Source organism: Hylobates moloch, unplaced genomic scaffold (genome assembly GCF_009828535.3).
Source record: "Hylobates moloch isolate HMO894 unplaced genomic scaffold, HMol_V3 SCAFFOLD_12, whole genome shotgun sequence".
NCBI classification, from domain to species: domain Eukaryota; kingdom Metazoa; phylum Chordata; class Mammalia; order Primates; family Hylobatidae; genus Hylobates; species Hylobates moloch.
This window is the reverse complement of record NW_026652287.1, coordinates 37,424,423-37,449,210: the sequence shown is the minus strand read 5'-3', so window position 1 is coordinate 37,449,210 and position 24,788 is coordinate 37,424,423. Positions and strand designations below refer to the sequence as shown.

At 42.6% G+C, this 24,788-nt stretch overlaps 2 protein-coding genes across 2 annotated transcripts in view; one reads left to right on the top strand and one right to left on the bottom strand.

Annotated features, from left to right (window-relative positions):
- Positions 1 to 12,476, bottom strand: part of LOC116479335 (binder of sperm protein homolog 1) — a 15,285-nt gene extending 2,809 nt beyond the window's left edge. Inside the window, 4 exon segments of the mRNA XM_032171468.1 lie at positions 436 to 465; positions 2,028 to 2,048; positions 9,899 to 9,904; positions 12,410 to 12,476. Coding sequence (XP_032027359.1) covers positions 436 to 465; positions 2,028 to 2,048; positions 9,899 to 9,904; positions 12,410 to 12,476 — 124 coding nt within the window.
- Positions 12,477 to 16,141: 3,665 nt separating this feature from the next.
- Positions 16,142 to 24,788, top strand: part of ELSPBP1 (epididymal sperm binding protein 1) — a 36,418-nt gene continuing 27,771 nt past the window's right edge. The window contains exon 1 of the mRNA XM_032169316.2: positions 16,142 to 16,321. The gene's annotated coding sequence lies outside the window, so the exon portion shown is untranslated. The remainder of the gene's footprint in view (positions 16,322 to 24,788) is intronic.

Genomic DNA, 24,788 nt, shown 5'->3' with positions numbered 1-24,788 from the left:
CCTCCTCCTCCTCTTCCTCCTCCTCCTCTTCCTCCTCCTCCTCTTCCTTCTATCTTTCTAGGCTGATTCCATGTTGTTTATATTACAATATTTTAGTATGTCTAAATATCTGATGAGACAAAATATTTCTCTACTCCAGCACTTTGTTCATATTTCTAATTATTATTGGATGTTTTTTCTATATAAATTTTAAAATCTATTTTTCCTGTTAGATTGGCAGAAATTAAACAGTAGACATATTTAGTGCTGATGAAAGTTCAGAGTGACTTCTATACCTCCGTTTTCTTTATCTGTTTACAAGGCATTTATGTTACATTTTATATACGGAGAAGAAATGATTTTTTTTTTTTACGGGAGAAACATTACTGATTCCCCCATTTTTACAAAAGTAAAAGAAAATATACATTAATAATCAAAGTTTTCTGATCAACTTACCTTTAACTTCTGGAAAATGAGTTATAGTTTCTGAAAAATAAAATTTAGAGCTGACATTTATTTCACTATTATTAGGCTTTAAAATAGGCTCTTACGTAAAATAAAATTAAATAAAAACTTTAGTTTGGGAAAAAGTGATATTGTTATGGCATTATGTTTTCCATCCAAGAACATGGCATCATCTCTTTTTCAAAATGTATTTTTTTGCTCTTCAATATGATTCTCTTATTTATTCTGTGTAAATCCTACACATTTATCACTAATTTAATTCCAAAGTGCTTTTTTATGGTCACTGATGTTAAACAGAATGTTTTCCATTTCCATCAATGTCCAGTTGGTTCTTACTAGTATAGAGAAAAACTATTGACTGGTGTATGTTTATCTTGTATCCAGCCACGTAGCCATATTACTTTATTAAAACTAATAATTTTTATTCATGTTCTTAGGGATTTAAAGTACACAATCATAAAATAATTTTGCCTGTTATTTTATATAAATTTTTTCCTTTTTACAATATCACTTATGTTAGAACCTAAAATAGTGTTAATGTAATGCCCCTGTGCTTTCCTAGTTTTAATTGGAATGACACTTAGATCAAGAATGTTTATTTCAGCATGATTAGTATTAGTTTAAAAAATAAGAATTAATTAAAAAAATTAATCCCTGAATACCTGAAATCTACTATTAGAGATTCATGTCTTTGGAGTTGCCACTTTCAAAATGGAAACCTCTTCCTCTAGGAGGGAAAAATAAGAATGATACCTCTGAGGTATGTAGGAAATGCAAATAAATGCTCTGAGCATCTCTATCCTGGGAACTATATTTTATTTAACTTATCAGAACAATTTTGTGAGGCAGGCATTGTTTCCATCATCTTAGAGACAAAGTTCAGAAATGTTAAGTTCCATTAAATTAAGAAATGAAATTGGCTTTATAATATCAAGTAGGCATTAATAAAGATGAGCATATAAATAGATATGGAAAAATTTGTACTTCATTTTTAGGTGGCAAAAGGAATTTTCTTTCATTATTTTCCATAATACTTGATTTTTGCTAAAAATCACATTATGAAGTTACATGTAATGAAATGTTTAATCACCCAAAAGTAAAATTAACAGTAAAATTATGATTTATCTCTTCTTCTTTTTTTTTTTTTTTTTTGAGACAGAGTGTCACTCTGTCACCCAGGCTGGAGTGCAGTGGCATGATCTCGGCTCACTGCAAGCTCCGCCTCCTGGGTTCATGCCATTCTCCTGCCTCAGCCTTCTGAGTAGCTGGGACTACAGGCACCCGCCACCACGCCCGGCTAATTTTTTGTAGTTTTTTAGTAGAGACGGGGTTTCACCATGTTAGCCAGGATGGTCTCAATCTCCTGACCTCGTGATCCACCCGCCTCAGCCTCCTAAAGTGCTGGGACTCTTCTTTTTTCTTAACATTTTTGAAATGAAATTTACTTTATATGTAAGTACGTAAAATAGTAACCTTTAATGAAAAATATGATTTCTTACCAGGAAAGGAAATATTCAGTGGTTTCACATTTTATTGGAAAAATTTGAAAAGAAACTCTAATAAAAGTTTTTTGATCAACTCACCCACAGTTGATGATAATTCATCTGAAAGACACAATTTTGAACAAATATTTATGTCACTTTAAAATAAAAGAAATGAAAAGATTTCACCAATTTCTATTCTAGTAAGAATAATACTATTTTGAAAGTTAGGCATCAAAGTTCAATAGAGCTTATTTTTAGTTGTGTGATTGTGGGTGATTTCTTATTTTCCTTTTGCTTTAACTGTATTTTCCAAATATTATTAAAGGATAGGAATGATTAAAATTATTCTTAAAACAAAAAATTCAGCAGGCAAAGGAAATGATTTACTTTTCTCACATTTTTCTATAAAATAAACCACTTCATCATAGGTTTCTGATATGGAACACTATAGGTTTTTATTTCTGTCACCACTTCTCACTGAATACCTGAATTCTACTATTAGAGATTCATGTCTTTGGAGTTGCCACTTTCAAAATGGAAACTTCTTCCTCTAGGAGGGAAAAATAAGAATGATACCTCTGAGGTATGTAGGAAATGCAAATAAATGCTCTGAGCATCTCTATCCTGGGAACTATATTTTATTTAACTTATCAGAACAATTTTGTGAGGCAGGCACTGTTTCCATCATCTTAGAGACAAAGTTCAGAAATGTTAAGTTCCATTAAATTAAGAAAGTTAAGCATATGGCAATTCAATTCGAATCCCCCCGGAGGGGTTGGTTCAGTAGGAAGTAACAGCCCAAATCCTGGCACAGGCTCAACCACTTACCAAGCATCTGCCCTCAGTTTACTCTGCTGTAAAATGGAGAGAGAACATTAGGAAGTCAAGTCCTCCCCAGTTTGAATATGCTAATATTCTTGGAATGAAGGAAACTGCCTGATAGCTTTACTTTTTTTTTTCTTAAAGCAGCATTTTTATTTATTTATTTATTTTTGAGACAGCGTCTCATTCTGTCGCCCCGGCTAGAGTACAGTGGCGCGATCTCGGCTCACTGCAACCTCTACCTCCCGGGTTCAAGCAATTCTCCTGCTTCAGCCTCCTGAGTAGCTGGGACTACAGGCATGTGCCACCACGCCCAGCTAATTTTTGTATTTATAGTAGAGATGGGGTTTCACCGTATTGGCCAGGCTGGTCTCGAACTCCTGACATCGTGATCCGCCCACCTCAGCCTCCCAAAGTGCTGGGATTACAGGTGTGAGCCACCACACCCGGCTAAAGCAGCATTTTTCAACCATTGTTCCTTCATGAGCCATTAAACCTGTAATATTTACCTCCCCCTCCTTGGAACTTGAATTTTTTGTTTTGTTACTTTGCATGGTTCCTGATGAAGTGATTTTATGCAAAGGCTATTTGATTTAAAACCAGCATGTGTTTAGTTAAATATTAAATAACTCTTACAAAGTTCACTTAATTGAGGCTTTAAGAGCAGTCATAACTTTAGGATGAAATATAACATAGAACGAATTGTAGAATAAATATAGAGTGAAAAATTTGATTTTTTCCCAAATAGCCCATGATAGATGATGCTTAATAACTATTAAAATGATGTCAGATAGAAAAGCGCAATTTACCAACAAGTAAATTTACAAATGTCATGTTTGGTTAAGAGACCATACACATACTATAATGTAATTTGCAGATATCTCTCATATTAAAGCATTAGAACTCAACATAATCTGTGTTCATAACTAGTTCATCAAATTTGTAGATTACACTTAAAAGAGCAATGACTTAATTTTTTTTATTTTTTGAAAAGATTTTTGCAAAAGCAATGATTTTAATTCTGAATTTGTTGTGTATATTTTATTTATTGCTGACTATTTTGCTATTTGCTCATGTTTATTCATTCCACAGTTTGTTTTTCAGCTAAATTGTCCTGGCTGCCATTGTGGCTTGAAATTAAAATGTTTTTCCTTAGGCACATCTTATTTAAGAAATAGTCATAATGGACCAGCACAATGGTTCACAAGCTTTGTTGCATATTAGAATCACCAGCTGAGTTTTTAAAAACCCAGATCCTTTCCACTTCTGGGTATATATACAAAATAATTGAAAGCAGAGACTCAAACAAATATTTGTAAACCCATGTTCATGGTAGCGTTATTCACAATAGCTAAAAAGTGGAAATAACCCACAGGTCCCTGAGCAAATGAATAAATAAACAAAATATGGTAGACACATACAATGGAGTATTATTCAGCATTACAAAGGAACAAAATTTGAATAGATGCCACCACATGGATACACTTTGATAATACTAGGTTAAGTAAAATAAGCCAGACACAAAAAGACAAATATTATATGATTCCACTTATAAGAGGTAACTAGAATAGTCAAAAACATAAAGACAAAAAGCAGAATGGTGGTCGTTAGGAGCTGGAGGGAGGGAGGAATGGGCAGTTATTATTTAATGGGTGCAGAGTTTCAGGTTGGGACAACGAAAGGCTCTGGAGATAGATTGCACTATTTGAATGCATTAAATGCCACTGAACTGTGCACCGGTTCCAGTATGTAGGGAAGATCTCACGATGAAGGGGTCTGCATTTATTCAGCCAGTCCTTCAACCCACTCATGTAGGCGACAAATATGGATTGAATGCCTACTATGTGCCCAGCCTAGTGCTAGGTTCTGCGCTACCCAAAAAGGGAGTGGCTGGAATGGTAGACTCTGGACTACAGAAACCATGAGATTCAGGCGGGAATCCAAGATCGATGGACTCATCAGGAGTTAAGCTTGTCTTTCTCTGAAATATAGGGATTATAATTGTATCTACCTCCTGGATTTGTTGGGTTCATTCAGTATGCATTCCATAGTGAAACTGTTAGGAAATGGATTTTGGTTTTGAGGATCATCATAGGCCTGTTCTCATGAATGGGGAGATACAGACGAACGAGTCCAACACAGTCTGTCTGCTAAGCACTATGATCTTAGAGCAGGTATCACCAGGTAAGCCTCAGAATGCAGCATCATCGTATCATAAACATAGTGCACCATCCTTGGTGCTATAAAATTATGAGTCCCCATTCAAACGTCCCACTCTGATTAACACCAGAAATTCTTTCTGCCATCTCCCTGGTGGATCATTTGTTGTGAATGTTGGGATGCTTTGTTTCAAAAAATATCTTGCAAGTACAATGCAGTTGCAAAGCAAGTGGACTACAAAATGAAGCCGGTCACTTTGTGAAAGATGCAAGAATGTATGAATTTAATGACAGTGATACAAAAAAGTTAAAATAGCACATATTGTGACTCCATAAGGGCTTTGAACAGAATTTTTTTTTTTTTTTTTTGACATGGAGTCTTACTCTGTCACCCAGGCTGGAGTGCAGTGGCACGATCTCAGCTCACAGCAACCTCTGCCTGGTGGGTTCCAGGGAGTCTTCTGCCTCTGCCTCCCAAGTAGCTGGGACTACAGGTGTGTACCACCACACCTGGCTAATTCTTATATTTTTAGTAGAGACACGGTTTTGCCATGTTGGCCAGGCTGGTCCCAAACTCCTGACCTCAGGTGATCCACCTGCCTCGGCCTCCCAAAATGCTGAGATTACAGGTGTGAGCCGCCGTGCCTGGCTTGAAGAAAAAAAAAATTATATATATATATAAAATATAAATATATATAATATGTATATTATATATAATATATATTTTTAATTTCAAAGGATTAAGAAGGGCCCCTAAAAATTAATATAGTCCTAGAATTAGTCTTAGAATACTTATACAAAACTGGCTTTCTTTATGACCCTTTGAGGAAAAGTGTAGAATGGAAGAAGACAAAGCTATGCACTGGAAAATCATAACTATTTTGTCAGGAAAGTCCTGCATCCCAATTCTTTTCATTCTCAAGAATTCACCTTTGGTCATAATTCAAGCTAAATTCTGTTATAATATATAAGGTTTTAAAAATACCCTTATTTGAAATAAAAATGAGTCTCACTTTTCCAGATAAACCCAAATCGAAATTGCTTCACACAGCCATAACAAAGAACAAAATCATGTCCTTTTTAGCAATATGGATGCAGCTGGAGGCCGTTAGCCTAAGCAAATTAATGCAGAAACAGAAAACCAAGTACCACATGTTCTCACTTATAAGTGGGAACTAAACATTGGGTGCACAGGGCCACAAAGATGGGAACAATAGACACTGGGGATTACAAAAGTGGGGAGGTAAGGAGGGGACCCAGGCTTGAAAACTGCCTATTGATGACCAGGCGCAGTGGCTCATGCCTGTAATCCCAGCACTTTGGGAGGTTGAGGTGACGGATCATGAGGTCAGGAGTTCCAGACCAGCCTGGCCAACATGGTGAAATCCCGTCTCTACTAAAAATACAAAAATTAGCCAGGCGTGGTGGTGTGTGCCTGTAATCCCAGCTACTCGGGAAGCTGAGGAAGGAGAATCACTTGAACCTGGGAGGTGGAGGTTGCAGTGACCTGAGATCACACCACTGCACTCCAGCCTGGGCAATATAAGACTCTGTATCAAAAAAAAAAAAAAGAAAACTACCTACTGGGCCTACGTTCATTATTTGGGTGATGGCTTCAATTGAATCCCAAACCTCACCATTTATGCAACGTACTCATGTAACAAATCTGCACATGTACCCCCTGCATCTAAAATAAAATTTTTTAAAAGAAAAATGTTTTGAAAGAAGCCAGAGGGGGAAAAATACCTTACCTATAGAGAAGCAAAGATAAGAATTATACCCAACTTCTCTCCAGAAACCATGCAGCTAAGAATGAAGCATTTAAAGTGTTGAGAGAAAAAAATCTTCAATCTAGAATTCTGTACCCTGCAAAATTATTCTTCAAAAGTGAAGGAGAAAGAAAGACAAAGATTCTCAGACAAAACAAACATTGAGGGAATTTGCTACCAGAAAACCTGCCTTGAAAGAAATGTTAAAAGTTCTTCAGAGATATGAAGAGAGGAAGCACATTAGAAAAAGAGTGAGTGGGCCAGGCATGGTGGCTCACACCTGTAATCTCAGCACTTTGGGAGGCCGAGGCGGGCAGATCACTTGAGGTCAGGAGTTCGAGACCAGCTTGGCCAACATGGTGGAACTTGGTCTCTACTAAAAATACAAAAATTAGCCGGGCATGGTGGCGTGTGCCTGTAATCCCTGCTACTTGGGAGACTGAGGCAGGAGAATCACTTGAACCTGGGAGGTGGACTATGCTTGGTTGTCTTCCCTGGATGTGCCTGTTTCCTCTTCTTATAAAGATACCAGTCATTGGATTAGGGCCAACCCTTATCCATTATGACTGCATCTTAATTAAGTACATCTACAAAGACCTATTTCAAATAGAGTCATACTCACAGATCTCGGGTAAACATGAAATTTGGAAGGACACTATGCAATGCAACCCCAGACAGTGAGGATGAAGATGAAGAATTTGAGTATCACTAGACAATACAGTTTGTGGAGGCTGAAACACCTCTGTCTTGGATGCTAATTCGCTGTGTTGGTTTCTGATTAACCCCATTCTCGGAATGTCCCTAAAATTTCTATTTTATCTACTGTTCTTTGTGTAAGAACATGTACTACATGTACTTACTTTTTTTTTTTTTTTTTGAGACAGAATCTCACTCTGTCACCCAGGTTGGAGTACAGTGGTGCTATCATAGCTCACTGCAGACTTGACTGCCCAGACTCAAGTGATTCTCTTGCTTCAGCCTCCCAAGTAGCTGGAACTACAGGCATACACTACCATACCTGGCTAATTTTCAAAATTTGCTATAGAGACATAGATCTCACTACGTTTCCCAGGCTGGTCTCGAATTCCTGGGCTCAAGCGATCCTCCCACCTTGACCTACGCCTGGCCAGAAGATGTCTTTACTATTGATCCTGCCATTAGGTCAAAACAACCTTGATCAAAGAACCTTTAGGCAGGGCTGGGTGTGGTGGCTCACAGCACTTTGGAAGGCAGAGGTGGGCAGATCACTTGAGCTCAGGAGTTTGAGACCTGCCTGGGCAACTTGGCGAAATCTAATCTCTACCAAAATTACAAAAAAATTAGCTGGGCATGGTGGTGTGCTCCTGTGGTCCCAGTACTAGGAGGCTGAGTTGGAGGATTACTTCAGTCCCGGGAGGCGGAGGTTGCAGTGAGCTGAGATCACGCCACTGCACTCTAGCCTGGGCAACAGAGTGAGACCTTTTCTCAGAAACAAATAAAATTAAATTAAAAATTAAAAAATCAAAAAAATTTTAAAAATTTAAAAAAGAGAGGCTAGGTGTGGTGGCTCATGCTTGTAATCCCAGCACTTTGGGAGGCTGAGGTGGGCGGATCACGAGGTCAGGAGATCGAGACCACGGTGAAACCCCATCTCTACTAAAAATACAAAAAATTAGCCGGGCATGGTGGCGGGCACCTGTAGTCCCAGCTACTCGGGGAGGCTGAGGCAGGAGAATGGCGTGGTAACCGTGTGCCATGATCCAGCCTGGGAACCAGGAGATCGGTCTCAAAAAAAAAAAAAAAAAAAAAAAAAAAAAAAGGAAGTCCTGTCACCTGGAAGACATTAGGCTAAGTGAACCAAACCAGTCACAGAAGGACAAATATTGCCTGATTCCATTTGTATGAGAAGTTTAAAGTAGTTAAACTCACTCTGTGAGTATCGACTACTAAATCCAAACCCTTATCCTGCCTCTTTAATACTGTAATAGTACTTTTGGTACTGTAATAGTAGTAATAATGACATAATGATAACAATTCTGTTCTGAGCGTCACGCATGCTAACCCATTTCATCTTCCAGCAACCCTGGGAGGCAGCAAGAATCATGATCCTCCTGTTTCAGATGTGGGAACTCATAGACATCCAGGGCTCAAAGTCTTGCTCGAGGCCACAGGCTAAGCTTAGTTGGAACCCAGAGATGCTGGAGGGAAAACTGGTCTCCTGAGCTTGCCAGGAGCAGAGTCAAGTGGGACAGAGGAGGCAAGAGGAGCCTTCAGTTCTTGATGAGTGGGGATGCATGAGAGCTCTTAGCCGTGGTTCCTCCTCATCCTCTTTAAATAATAATGGCTCTTGCAATGCAAGATTCACATTTTAGCACAAACCGTTGTTGACATCAAATGATTGGTTGGCGGGCAGTCCTACTGCACCAAAGCCTGAACTGGCAAAAGTGAAAACCCCAGAGTTCTGGGTTCACGAAGCATATCCGGTATACACACCTGGACAGTTCTCCCCGCAAGGGACCCCACTCCCATGTAATCCCTTAGACAACCCATCAACTTGGAATAGTAATTACATGCCGGACACAGCAAATTCCTAGCCCTGGAACAAGATCACTCAATCAAGTCCTTGGTGAAGTCTTGCCAATTCAACTACTTTTTCTTTTTCAGACCAGGCATATAGCCGATTTGGCATGTGCCACACACACGGTCTGTTTCCTCGTCTGTCTTCCCACTAGATCGTGCACTAGTGGGAAGAGGTGGAGGTGTATATTGCATGCTCATGAGTGGAGATGCTCATGCTGTTTAGCCTCTGCATCCTGTGCATCTAGCAAACCTATCATGTCACTGTTTGTTTTTTTTTTTTTTGAGACCGAATCTTGCTCTTGTCGCCCAGGCTGGAGTGCAATGGCATGATCTCAGCTCACTGCAACCTCCGCCTCATGGGTTCAAGCGATTCTCCTGCCTCTACCTCCTGAGTAGCTGGAATTACAGGCACCTGCCACCACGCCCTGCTAATTTTTATATTTTTAGTAGAGATAGGGTTTTGCCATGTTGGCCAGGCTGGTCTTGAACTCCTGACCTCATGATCTGCCCGCCTTGGCCTCCCAAAGTGCTGGGATTACAGGTGTGAACCACAGCGCCCGGCATGTCACTGCTTCTAAAACACTAAAATGCAGTGCTCCTCTGACGAGGATGAGGAAGAACCACAGCTGGGAGCTCTCATACATCGCCACTCACCAAGAACTGAGGACTCCCTTTGCCTCCTCTGTCCCACTTGACTGCTCCTGGCAAGCTCAGGAGTCCAGATTTCCCTCCAGCATCTCTGGGTTCCAACGAAGCTTAGCCTATGGCCTCGAGCAAGACTTTGAGCCCTAGATGTCTATGAGTTCCCACCTTCCCCTTATTTGTGATGACATCTTATAATCTGCAAGCCGGATTGCTGTGGGGACCCAGTTGTTATTGTCTGTATTGAATTCAACCAGCATCAAAAACTTGCAGTTTGCTACTCAGTAGCTCAAAAGAAACTCTTAAGAGACAATAGGCTGGGTGCGGTGGCTCCTGCCTATAATCCCAGCACTTTGGGAGGCTGAGGTAGGTGGATCACCAAAGGTCAGGAGTTCGAGACCAGCCTGGCCAACATGGTGGAACTTGGTCTCTACTAAAAATACAAAAATTAGCCGGGCACGGTGGCACGTGCCTTTAGTCCCAGCTACTCAGGAGGCTGAGGCAGGAGAATTGCTTGAATCTGGGAGGCTGAGGTTGCGGTGAGCCGAGATCACACCACTGCACTCCAGTCTGGGTGACAGAGCAAGACTCCATCTCAAAAAAAAAAAAAAAAAAAAAAAAAGAAAGAAAGAAAGAAAGAGAGAGACAATAAGTCCAGGAGGCAGATGCTCACAAGGGGAGAGAGAGGGAGATAGTGAATAGGCAACGGTTCTGCAGATCAAAAGTAGACTAGCACCACATCATTTAAAATACAGGCCAGCGAGCCCGAGGCCCATGAGTTTTTATTCTCTGATGCATTATTAAGAGGAATGCTTCATCACGAAGGCTCTGAATAGCACAAGTATTATGCGGAAAAATATGACATCCATAATTCAGGAGACCAGACATTGACAGTGGAGAAGCTTTAGGAGCATCTTAATTAGCTTTCTTCCACTTATCTATATTCCTTTTTATGTATCTACAAACATGATGTCTGATTTTAAAAAAAACCTGTGGCCAAGTACAGTGCTATTTTCCCATAAGTATAAAATAATTTTAGTGGATAAGAAAGCAGTGGTCATAGTTACATTGGGAGTATATTTTTCTTTTCTGTTCTTTTAAAAAAAAATTAGCAAGCACAGTGTTTTTTTTTTTTTTTTTTTAATGCAAAGATGTCCTGAAGAATACTTAAAAGAAATATCACAAGATCATTCTTCTTGGTCATTCCATAAAAAATTGTTTTTGAAACTATGCTTAGTCCTCATCAAACGTGCCAGATGCATCCATAGTGAATTCCTTTCTTATTTTTCTATTTTTCCTTCATAATTGCTACAGGCAACACGACTTTGGAAAAGGAATAAAATCGACTTTATGAAAATTAGTCTCATTTTCAAAACCTCTGCATGAGGCATTTAAAATCTCCTAGCACGAAGGGAGGAGACACATGGTTTTCAAGTAACATGTCACCAGGATTTTCCAGTTTACATTCTTAGTCTTTCATTATGTTATTAGCTGAACTTTCTTATTTTTTAAAAAATCTTTACCCATAGATTGTGTTTCTGACCTGAAAGGGAGAGTATTTTTTTCTTTCTTAAGGTACCTAAAGCAAGGGAGACTGTTGCCCTCTGTGGAGACTGGGATTTGATTACATACAGCAGCCGATGTGCAGGATTCCATCCCAGCCAGGGTCACCTGTCTCCTCACCTTCTTCTAGAACGTTGAATAGAGCACCGACCACACCACCGACCACACCGCGAATCAGGCAGACCCAAACCAGCAGGAGCCCCATGTGCCGGGCCATGCTCCTGTCAGACACTCGTGGTAGACCAGCTGATGTCCAAGATTTCATAGCACCTGGAACTAACCACAACCACTTCCCCTCCCTGTCCCTCCTCCCCACTTCCCCTCCCTGTCTCTCCTCTTTCCCTCCTCCCCACTTCTTCCTTGTCCCTCTCTTTTTTACCTTCTCCTCCTCCTCATTCTTTTTCTCCCTTCTTGTTCTCCTCTCCTCCTCCTTCCTTTTCTCCTCCTTCTTCTTCCCTTCCTTCTCCTCCTCCTCCCCCTCCTCTTCCTCCCCTCCTCTTCTTCTTTCTTCCCCTCGTCCACCTCATCCTCCTCCTCCTCCCTCTCCTTCCCCTCTGTATCCCCCTCCTCCTCTCTCCTCCCCTCTCTCCCTTCTTGCTCTCTTCCTCCCCTCCTTCCCTCCCTCCTCCCTCTTCCCCTCCCCTCCTCCTCTTTCTCCCCTCCTTCTCTCCTCCTCCTTCTTCCTACTCTCCCTCATTCTCCTCCTTCTCTCCCTCCTCCTCCTCTTCCTTCACCTCCTCCCCATCTTCCTCCCTCTCCTTTCCCTCTTTCTCCCCCTCCTCCTCCTTCCTCTTCCACCTCCTTCCCCACCTCTTCTCCCTCCTCCTCCTTCCCCCCTTCCCTTTCCTCCTCTTCTTTCGTCTTTCATCCCCACCTTCTCCCTCCTTCCTTGCTCTCGCTCTGCGCCAAAGTTAAGCTATCTACCTTGCATAGGGAGAAATATAGAAAAAGAAATACTTAAAATAACAGATAGGGAAGATGCAGGTTGAGGAATTTCACGTCGTTTCCACGAAGAGAAGCATCAGGGAGCCCATGAGCAGTCGCAGGCCTACCGGTATCTCAGATCTTCCTGGTCCTGAGCCAGGGCTCAAGAATCCCCTGGAGAGGCCCAGGGAGGCTTCTTGGAAAAGCAGGTTTGCTTCCCTAATATAAGCACCTTTGTTGATGCTCCACAAAGCTTCGGTGTGGGCCACTGTTCTCTGGAGGCCCTTGGCGATTAACCTAATGGGCTGCAGATGGCTTTGAAGTTCTGAGGAATAAGCGGTGCAGCATTATGGACACCTACGTTTCCAACTACGAAATAAATAAATAAATAAAGTATCAAAAAAAGAAAAATCAGATTAATCATGAATTCTGAAACAGCGTGTTCTTAGCTACTGTTCCTTTTTTTTTTTTTTTTTTTGAGACAGAATTTTGCTCTTGTTGCCTAGGCTGTAGTGCAATGGTGCAATCTTGGCTCACTGCAACCTCCGCCTCCCAGGTTCAAGCGATTCCCCTGCTTCACCCTCCCGAGTAAATGGGATTACAGAAGCCTGCCACCACGTCTGGCTAATTTTTGTATTTTTAGTAGAGACAGGGTTTCACCGTGTTGGTTAGGCTGATCTCGAACAAGGTGATCCACTCGCCTTGACCTCCCAAAGTGCTGGGATTACAGGCGTGAGACACCGCGCCCGGCCCTTAGTTACTATTCTTAGAAGAGGGGCTGGGCACAGTGGCTCACGTCTGCAATCCCAGTGCTTTGGGAGGTTAAGGTAGGGGGATTGTTTGCAACCAGGAGTTTGAGACCAGCCTGGGAAACATAATGAGACCCCCATCTCTACAAAAAAAAAAATTGACAAATTAGCCGAGCATGGTGGCATGTGCTTGTTGTCCCAGCACTTTGGGAGGTTGAGGTAGGAGGATTTTTGAGCCCAGGAGTTTGAGGCTGCCGTGAGCTATGATTGCACCACTGCACTCTAGCGTGGGCAACAGAGTGAGACCCTGTCTCAGAAAAAAATTGTGGAAAACGGGCTATCTTTTCATCTCCATTTTTTTTTCCTCAGTAAGATGGAATCTCCTTTGGAAAAAAGTGGCAAAAGAAAGCCCTCCCCCCAACTAAACTGTCAAAAATGTCAACAACTGTCAAATTAGAAGCTCTTATGAAATAAAAGCCTATCCAAGACTTTAAAAATACTTTTGAAGAATCCTAGTTTTTGGAAATGACTGTTGCCTTCACTTGTTTCTAACTTTTTTCTTTTCTTTTCTTTTCTTTCTTTCTTTCTTTTTTTTTTTTTTTTTAGATGGAGTCTTGCTCTGTTTCCCAGGCTGGAGTGCGGTAGCGTGATCTCCGCTCACTGAAACCTCCATCTCCTGAGTTCAAGCGATTCTCCTGCCTCAGCCTCCCGAGTAACTGGGACCACAGGCGTGTGCCCGCAGACCCAGCTAATTTTTGTATTTTTAGTACAGACGGGGTTTCACCATGTTGGCCAGGACGGTCTTGAATTCCTGACCTCAGGTCATCCGCCAGCCTTGGTCTCCCAAAGTGCTGGGATTACAAGCATGAGCCACTGTGCCCAGCACCTCTTTCCTTCTTGTTTGAACATCTTTTACAGATCTTGACTATATTCTACAACATAATGGGTGGTCTCTGGCACACTGCCTTTTTGCTATTATTATTGATACTTTATGAAGACCAAGTGTGCTAAGACATTGTACATTTGCGGAGCCACCCATTCTCCCCTTTAACATCTTTGTTTCATGTCACTCATCATTGCATTGCATGTCATCAGTTTCCCATTCTGCAAGTATTTCTTCAATCAGTTTCCCTTTATTATTAGCCATACGAGATCCAAAAATCCCTTAGCAGATTAATGTGGGCTGGGCGCAGTGGCTTATGCCTGTAATCCCAGCACTTTGGGAGGCCGAGGTGGGTAGATCACCTGAGGCCAGGAATTCGACACTAGCCTGGCCAACCTGGTGAAACCATATCTCTCCTAAAAAATACAAAAATTAGCTGGGTGCGGTGGCATGTGTCTGTGGTCCCAGCTACTTGGGAGGCTGAGGTAGGAGAATTGCTTGAACCTGGGAGGCAGAGGTTGCTGTGAGCTGAGATCATGCCACTGCACTGTAGCCTGGGTGACAACGCGAAACTCCATCCTCTGACTCAAAAAAAAAAAAAAAAAAGAAGAAGAAGAAGAAGCAAGTTGATGGATGAAGAGAAAGAGAGGAAAACACACACACGCACACACACACGCACACACACACACACATACATCAATATACAGTGAGACATTCAAACAGAAAGACAGACACTGAACAAAACCCAAAGACAGAGAAAGAGCTTCAAAGAGGAAGGAAAAGGAGGCAAGGACAGAGGGAGAAAGAAAGAGGGAGTGGAGAGATGGTGAAAGAGAGACTGAGGAAGAGAGTGACAGGGAGGGCCAGAGAGACAGCCAGCGAAAAGAAGTGAAGGCAGAGACAGACAGAGAAGTCAGGGCAGAGGAGGCTGCCATGTGAGAGACCGCCAGCTTGCGAGACTCTTATTCTGAAAACACCCAAGCCTGGGACATGAGGATGCAGCACCAAAGAATCAATAAAACAAAGAGCCCCAGACACCCTGGGTCAAACCCTGCTCTCCCCACCAATTTGCTGTTTGAGGGTCAGCAAGTCCCTGAGCCCAGCTGTGCCTCGATTCCCTTATCTGTAAGACCAAGGAGTCACACTAGGGTCAGCTGTAACATGTGGCCAACTCTGAAAGATCCCAAGAGAAGGCTTGTGGACTTCTTCACAAAATCCCAGGATGGTGGAGAATCATTTAAAAATGATAGCCTGTACTCCCAGCACTTTGCAGGGCTGAGGCAGGTGGATCACCTGAGGCCAGGGGTTCAAGACCAGCTTGGCCAACATGGTGAAACCCTGTCTCTATTAGAAATACAAAAATCAGCTGGGTGTGGTGGTGGGTACCTGTAATCCCAGCTACTCAGGAGGCTGAGGCAGGAGAATCACTTGAACCCAGGAGGCAGAGGTGACAGTGAGCTGAGATCACGGCTTTGTACTCCAGCCTGGATGACAGAGTGAGACCCTGTCTCAGAAATAAAATAATAAAATAAAATAAAATGACGTATTTCAGAAGGCTAGTTTCAATTATCCCATGCTTGCCTTTTCACTAGAAAATTCTAGGGCTTGGCCGGGCACGGTGGCTCATGCCTGTAATCCCAGCACTTTGGGAGGCTGAGGCGGCCAGATCACCTGAGGATGGGAGTTCGAGACCAGCCTGATCAACATGGAGAAACCCCATCTCTACTAAAAGTACAAAATTAGCGGGGCGTGGTGGTGCATGCCTGTAATCCCAGCTACTCTGGAGGCTGAGGCAGAAGAAAGGCTTGAACCCAGGTGGCGGAGGTTGTGGTAAGCCAAGATCACACCATTGCACTCCAGCCTGGGCAACAGAGCAAGATTCTATCTCAAAAAAAAAAAAAAAGAAAAAAAAGAAAAGAAAAGAAAATTGTAGCGCTCTTTCATTGTTCAGCTGAAACCTCTCCAGCTCCTCATTGCTGAATTTCTGGGAACGTTCCCTCCTCTGTTTATTAATATTCTTGTCCCTGACCCCAGCCCCCGCAAGGCCCCGTCCATGTACACTTGACTGAATTTTATGGGCCTTGTGGATATGCATGGGCTTATCTCCAGACATCATACATTAACCACAGCCGATCTCATCCAAACTGTCTTCTGACAGTAACAACTGATGAAGAACCCTCCTTTGAGAAGCTGCCATTGTGTCCTACAGACAGGCTGGGGCCAAAGCCATTCAACCAATCCCCAGATAATCCAGAGCTCTTGGGAGCAGAACCTTAAAGAGAGATTGTAGAGAGAGCTAGGGCCCAGAAGAACTCTCTCAAAGGTACATTTTGACCTGAAAACTTGGGAGGGTGTGAGAAGTGGGGTCCTGAGGCCCCCATAAAAAAGAAGGAAGGTCTAGAGCATCATGGGCACTAGAAATATAACGTGAGTCACACAAATCATTGTAAGTTTTATAGCAGAAGCACTTGAAAAAAGTAAGAAAAGATAAGTGCAATTTATTTTAATAATATGTTTTGTGGAATCCATGGGTATCTAAACGATTATCCTTTCAACACATAATGAATACAAATAATTATTAATGAGATACTTTACATTTTTTTCCTATACTTTGTCTTCAGAATCAATAAGTATTTTACGCTTACAACATAGAACAATTGGAACTTTCCCATTTCAAGTGCTCAAGAGCCAGAAGTAGCTGGTGGCTGCCATATTGGTTCTGGAAGAGGAAAGCCAGAGAAAGTAGGGAAGGGGGTCTTGTGGGTGAGGTCTTTTCTCTGTTAATAAACTCAAAGAAATGGGTTAAACCAGATTATATGAATGATGTAATGCTAAGGAAGGTTGCCTGAATCCCAAGTTTAGGGAAGAAACTGAAGAAAAGGGAACAAGTTACTTGTTAAGAGACTGGGTGAATTACTTATTAAATTCTTAGTAGTGGATTAAAATCTTCATGTTTCTATCAGTTTTTGCACAATTTCTCCAAGGTAAGGCTTACTCTCCCTATTTTAGGAAAAAAGAAAGTTGAGATTCAAAAAGAGCTTACTGAGATCTTGTTGCTTCTCCCTCCGAAGGCAGCCTAAATATGTAATAGAAGAGGTGTGTGTGTGCGCTTAGAGGTGGAGGGAAGGCTTACACTGAAGTTTTGTTTCAGATCTGGGGTCATTTGCTGCTGAGAAGCAGGACTCATTATATTGAAAGTACACTATACTTCAGTGACTTTACAGCCCCATGTGTACCTGTAATTATCACAATGGCTCCTACAGTTGAGATTTTATCTCCACTAAACAGATAGGAATATTGACTTGGAGTTCAGAGAGGTGAAATGACCATCCCAAGGCCACCCAGTTGAAACATGGGAGAGGTAGGATTTGAACCGTGGTTGGTTGGGTGCTATTATCTTCTCACCGCTCCACTGTGAAATTGTTTTGGCTTAAGAGAATGAGAGGGCAGAGGCTGTGGGCTAAGCTGCCTCTTGAGCACCCTATCCTTAATACTACCAGTTGTGGCTGCCATTATTTTCCATGTTGGGTGGTAGATATTGGTGCCAATGTCTTATCTCTAGCTGTTTGAAGACAGCTATCATATCTGGTTCTTCTTGGTACCCACCACATTTCCTTCTAGATGATAGAGTTCTTGGATACTCATTGGATGGGTGGTGGATTGATGGAAGATTAGAGAATGAAGGGAAGGATGGGTGGATAGAAGAATGGATAAATGGTGAAAGAATGGATGGATGGAAGGATGAATGAGAAGTGGATGAATAAATTGAAGGATGGATGAAACGATTTATCTCTGATTGTTGAGGGCAGAAATCATGTATGGTTCCTCTTGGTACTTGACACAGTTTCTTATGGATGGTGGGTTTCTTAAATACTTATTGGATGAATGATTGATGGATGGATGATAAGGGGATGGATTGAATGAATAACAGATGAATAGAAGGATAAATGAATGGATAGATGAGTGGATAGATAGATGGCTGGTGAAAGATGGACAAAAGGATGGGAGAATTGATGGATGGAAGAATGGGTGGAAGGATGAATGGGTGGATGAATTGATGGATGGATGAATGGATGATGGAAGAAGATAGATGAAAAGATGGATAGATGGAGGAATGGATGTAAGAATGGGTGGAAGGATACATGGGTGGATGGGTGGATGGATGGATGGATGATGAAAGAAGGGTTGGTAAAAGGATGGTTGATGGATAGATTCATGAGGGAATATTAACAATGAAGAGTATCATTAAGCAGGGAAAAAATTTCTCAGAAGGTAATATTTTCAGGAAAGTTTGAAAGCCAATAAATAACAAAAGTAAAAGAAGATAATTAGAACATTCTCAAAATGTTTGCTTAATTAATTATTACTGCAGGTCTAGCATGGTGAATGAATGTTATCATCATCATCATCATCATCATCATCATTAATGGCCAACATTTATTGTGAATTATCTCTATAGCACACATTGTCTTAAGCATTTTGTATCTTTCATCTATTTCAATCCTCCCAACAACTCTATGAAGTAGATCTGTTTATTAGCATCCCCATTTTATAGAGGGGTAAGCTGTGAAGTACCTTATTAAATGTCACTCTGCTAGGCACCAGTGAAACATCCACACAGGCTTTTAATCACTGGAATGCCAGTGGAATTGGAATGCCAACACCAAGAGGCCCCTGGCACCGCACTTTGCTCTATAGATGTTCAATAAATTTGGTAAGTCAATAACTACCCCATAAAATTAATCCATTCCTAGGACAGCCATCTCATTGTTGTAGATTTTTCATTTTGTGATTTTAAACTGTCTCCTATTGCTTTACCCAGGATGTTCTATCTTTTTTAAAAACCATTTTAACTCTGCATGTTTTCATGTGAGATATGTGCATGCATATACCTGTATATGTGCACATATGATGTGTGTATATTATGTATACATATATACACATCTATAATGTATACAGGCATGTGCACGTATACATATATACACATTATGTGTGTGCATAGATATACATGTATAATTACTGTTTTTAAAATGTTTTATTGATACACAACAATTGTATATATCTATTGAGGTACACGTGATTTTTTTTCTTTTCCTTATTTATTTATTTAATAGACACGGTGTCCCACTATGTTGTCCAGGCTGGTCTCAAATTCCTGGTCTCAAGTAATCCTCCCACCTCAGCCTCCCAAAGTGCTGGGATTACAGGTGTGAGCCACTGATGTGATATTTTGATACATGCATACAATGTGTAATGATCAAATCAGGGTATTTAGGATATCCATTACTTTCAACATTTATCATTTCTTTGTGTTGGGAATATTGCAACTCTTCTCTTCTAGGTATATACAAAATTAAATCGTTTTTAAAGACATTAAGTCACACATCTGTGATAAAAACTTAATTGGAAAGAAGTCTCCTATTTACCCCTGGTTCCCACTTCCAGAGGTGATTGATATCAGTGGCTTCTCACATGCCCGCTCAGGAAAACACTCTGTGCATGTATGTGCATGGGGAACACAGATGCAGTGCCTTGCTGAGAACTACAAGGCTCTGACTTAGGTTTGCGAGTGTCACCATCTTTTCGTTCCTCTGCACTTATCCCAAAATTGGTAGTCAGCAGCTTCCAGTAAAATCTCAGGGATGGCCTGGGCGCGGTAGCTCACGCCTGTAATCCCAGCATTTCGGGAGACTGAGGTGTGTGGATCATGAGGTCTGGAGTTCAAGATCAGCCTGGCCAAGATGGTGAAACCCCTTCTCTTCTAAAAGCACAAAAATTAGCCGGGTGCAGTGGCAGGCGCCTGTAATCCCAGCTACTCGGGAGGCTGAGGCAGGAGAATCGCTTGAACCAGGGGGCACAGGTTGCAGTGAGCTGAGATCATGCCACAACACTCTAGCCTGGGTGACAGAGTGAGATTCCGTCTCAAAAAAAAAAAAATCAATCAATCAATCAATTAATTTCAGGGATTAGGCGAATGAGCCCGGGCATGCGCATTAAGAGACAAAATGGCAGAGTCCGACCTTTCGGGGGACATTTCACTGGAAAGGGAAGAAAGTCTCAGACGAGCTTGCGTATAATTCCAGTAAACACACCGCGCATGCTCACCTCCCAAGCCTAAAGGAGGCACTGCGCATGCAGGAGGCCCACCCTAAGGGGAAAAATGAAGGGTCCAGCCATGTGGCCCTCCCTTCTATGCGTCAGAACATGTCACACTGTTTCCCACATCAGCAGCTTTGCCCTCACTGATCCCTCTGCCTGGAATGTTTGTTCTTCAGACTGTGTGTGGCTGACTGTAGGTTTTGGTTCAAATCTCACCTGCTCAGAGAGCCCTTCCCTGACTATCTAAAGGAGACATCTGTCAGGCACTATCGTTTACATTCCCCTGTGTTTTATTTTTTTCATTGCACTTTTCATATTCTGAAATGATTTTGGTTTTGTTTACTGTGGTAGAATACACATAAGATTGTGATTTTAACTATTTTAAAGTGCACAATTTGGTGGCCATAAGTACATTCACAATGTTGCACCATCATCACCATTATCTATTCCCAGGAACTTGTCACCACCCCAAACTGAAAGTCTCATTTCTTTTTTTTTTTTTTTTTTTGAGACCGAGTCTCGCTCTGCCACCCAGGCTGGAATGCAGTGGTGTGATCTTGGCTCACAGCAGCCTCCGCCTCCTGGCTTCAAAAGATTCTGTGCCTTAGTCTATGGAATAGTTGGGATTACAGGCATGTGTCACCATGCCCGGCTAATTTTTGTATTTTTAGTAGAGTTGGGGTTTCACCACGTTGGCCAGGCTGGTCTTGAACTCCTGGCCTCGAGTGATCCACCCACCTTGGCCTCCCAAAGTGCTGGGATTACAGGGGTGAGCCACCACGACTGGTCAGAAAACCTCATTTGTATTTTGTCTTTCCCACCCTAGTAAAATATTAGCCTCATGCAAGAAGGTATTTCACCTGTCCAGTCTACCGACAACTCCGCATAGTAGGAGGAACATGATAAATATTTATCACATAAGCAAGTGAATTTTTTTTTTTTAGGAAATGGGGTCTTGCTCTGTCATTCAGGCTGGAATGCAGTAGTGCAATCATAGCTCACTGCAGCCTCAATATCCTGGGCTCAAGTGATCCTTCCACCTCAGCCTCCTGAGTAGCTGGGACTACAGGTGTGCACCATCTTGCTCGGCTAATTTTTAATATTTTTTAGAGATGGGGGGGGGTCTCCCTATGTTGCCCAGGCTGGTCTTGAACTCCTGAACACAAGTGATCCTCCCATTTTGGCCTCCCAAAGTGCTGGGATTACAGGCCTGAGCCGGCACGCCCAGCCCATGTTTACCATGATTATTTGTTGAGCACTCAGCATGTGCCAAGAACTCTGCTTACATTGTGTCATTTCATTCTTTCCCCACCCCTCCTCGGCTGCCCCCCACCCTGCACTACCCTGCCCCCCACCCCCGCAGTTGGAATCTCACTCTGTCGCCCAGGCTGGAATGCAGTGAGCTGAGACTGGTGGGATCTTGGCTCACTGCAACCTCTGCCTCCTGGGTTCAAGCGATTCTCCTCCCTCAGCCTCCTGAGTAGCTGGGATTACAGGCACGCACCACCACACCCAGCTAATTTTTGTATTTTTAGTAGAGACGTGGTTTCACGATGTTGGTCAGGCTGGTCTCGAACTCCTGACCTTGTAATCTGCCCACCTTGGCCTCCCAAAGTCATTTGGGATTACAGTCATTTCATTCTTAAACAATCCTATGGGATAGATTTCAGTTGTCTCATATATAGAAAAGAGCTGAGAGTCAAATACATTCCATAACACTCTGAAGGTCACACGGATGAGCAGAAATTCGTATACAGGCCACCCTTTTCCGAAGCCACAACCACGTACGTATTCGTCGATTGTGGAGGTGAGGACTCCCAGCTGTGCGTGTGTCCCATGGAGCCACACAGCTGGCTTGAGAGGGATCCTAAGGTTAGACACCTTTGCTCTGTACCTCTTCCAGGATGGCTGATTCAAATGGGACAGTGATAATGAAAATGATAATGATTAATATTTACAAAGCACGTTTTATGTGGCAGGCAGGGTTTTCAGCTCTCTGTGTGTGCATTAGTTTCCTGCAGCGGCTGTAGCAAATCCCCACACACCTAACCAACTTAACACACACTTGTTCTCTTACAGTTCTGTAAGTCAGTCTCACTGGGGCTAAGATCAGGGTATCAGCCAGGCTGCGTTCCTTCTGGAGGCTGTAGGGGAGAATCTGCTTCCTGGCTTCTTCCAGCTTCTAAAGGCCACCTGCATTCTTTGGCTTGTGGCCTCTTCCTGGCATAACTCTAACCTCTGCTTTCTGTTGTCAGTCACACCTGGTTTTCTGACTCTCCTGCCTCTCTTTTTTTTTTTTTTTTTTGAAACGGAGTCTCACTCTGTCGCCAGGCTGGAGTGTGGTGGTGCAATCTCGGCTCACTGAAGCCTCTGACTCCCAGGTTCAAGCAATTCTCCTGCCTCAGCCTCCTGAGTAGCTGGGATTACACCACACCTAGCTAATTTATTTATTTATTTATTTATTTTATTTTATTATTTTTTTAGTAGAGACAGGGTTTCACCATGTTGGCCAGCATGGTCTCAATCTCCTGACCTCATGATCCTTGTGATCCGCCCGCCTCGGCCTCCCACCACCTCTCTTTTATAAGGGCCCTTGTGATGACTTTGGGTCCATCTGGGGAATTCTGAATCTTCCCATCTCAAGATCCTTAGCTTTATGACATCTGCAAAGTCTTCCACACTCCTTTCTTTTGAGACAGGGTCTGGCTCTGTCACCCAGGCTGGATCATAGCTCACTGCAGCCTCAAACCCCTGGGTGCAAGTGATCTTCCTGCCTCAGCCTCTTGAGTAGACAGGACTGCAGGCATGTGCCACACGCTAGGTTTTTTTTTTTTTTTTAAAGATTGTTTGTAGATAGGGTCTCACTGTGTTGCCTAGGCCAATCTCGACCTCCTGGGCTCAACCAGTCCTCCCGCCTCAGCCTCTTGAATAGCTAGGACTGCAGGCATGTGCCACCATGCTGGCTATTATTTTTTTTTTAATTTTAAGATTTTTTGTAGATACGAGGTCTCACTATGTTGCCCAGGCTGATCTCAAACTCCTGAGCTTGAGTGATCCTCCTGCTTCAGCTTCCCAAATTGCTGGGGTGACAAGTATGAGCTACCATGACTGGCCTGCAAAGTCCATTTTACCATGCAACCTAGCATACTCATGGACTCTAGGAATTAAGACACGGACAGATTTGTGTTGAGTGGGCATTATTCTACCCACCAAGCGTCTATGAACGACACTAACATTCTGTAACAGCAACAGTGATCACCATCCCTTCCACTGTGCAGATGAGGACTGAGACCCAGGAAACTCAGTACTTTGTTGGGGTCACAAAGGTAGTAAGAGGACAGCATGGAAACCCAGGCGGTTGGGCTCCAGGGCAGGCTCTTTCTGGCGTTATAATTTTCTTCCTGTCTGGATCTTAGCATCTAAGCCAAAAATTATTCATTGAATTTGAATCTTGGGGAGAAGGGTCAAAATGAAAGCTTGAGGTTAATGAACAAATTAAGGTGTAGGAATTGGGGTTTTGGGCCAGGCAGGAATATAAGCCTATGCTGCAGGTAGTCAAAGTTTTAGAGGAGGTGGCAAATCTGTCTCTCCTCCGTTTCCATAAATAGTAATTAAAAAACATCTCACTTGTGCCGGGTGCAGTGGCTCATGCCCGTAATCCCAGCACTTTGGGAGGCCCAGGTGGGCGGATCACTTGGGGTCAGGAGTTCGAAACCAACCTGGCCAACACGGTGAAACCGTGTCTCTACTAAAAAGACAAAAAATTAGCTGAGTGTGATGGCTCATGTTTGTAATCTCAGCGACTCAGGAGGCCGAGGCAAGAGAATTGCTTGAACCGGGGAGGCGGAGGTTGCAGTGAGTTAAGATCGTGCCACTGCACTCCAGCTCGGGGCGCAGAGCAAGACTTCATCTCAAAAACAAACAAACAAACAAACAAAAAATCTAGCTCGTATGCTGTCTCCATCAATACTAATGAAAATATCTGGCTTGTATACCCCCTCTGACATTTACACAGTGCTTTCCAGCATCTGCTGCATGTATAAGATCCGAAGGTGGAGTTTCTTCTCCCTCATCTGATGATTGGAAAAACTACCCCCATATTTGCCTGTGGTTTGACTCCAAAGCCACAGCAACCCTTTTTCCGACCAGCCAAGAAAGAGTGGCGGTGGCAGGATGCTGGTCCCAACCACCCCAGGGCTCAGAACAGAGGGTTCTCCAAGCATCCGAACCTGCCAGTGCCCAAAGCATAACTTGGTCCTCACCTGGATGTTCCAGATGAGACGTGGGTGTCTGGCTATTAGGGCTTGTTTTATAGTTGAATAATTATTTTGAATGGCCCCTAAAATATTTTCTATGAATATCCATAACTTGGTCTGTGCAGAGTCATAAACCTTCCAGACCATCAGTTGCTACCAATTCTTCGAATTTGCCCAGAACTCTTCATTGCACAAGGAAGCAAGCCATGCAAATAGCTGGGGATGGAGGGATCATCCCAGGCAAAGAGAAGAGCAAGTGCAAAGGCCTTGAGGTGGCTTCTGCAGGAAACAACTAAAAGGCAGATCGAGGGAGGGGAAGGAAGATAAGAAATGAGCTTTGAGGGAAGGCACAGTATGGACTATGGATTGTATTCTAAAGGTGATGGAGGATTTTGAATTAATAAATGCCACCCCTCCTCACTTTTTTTTTTTTTT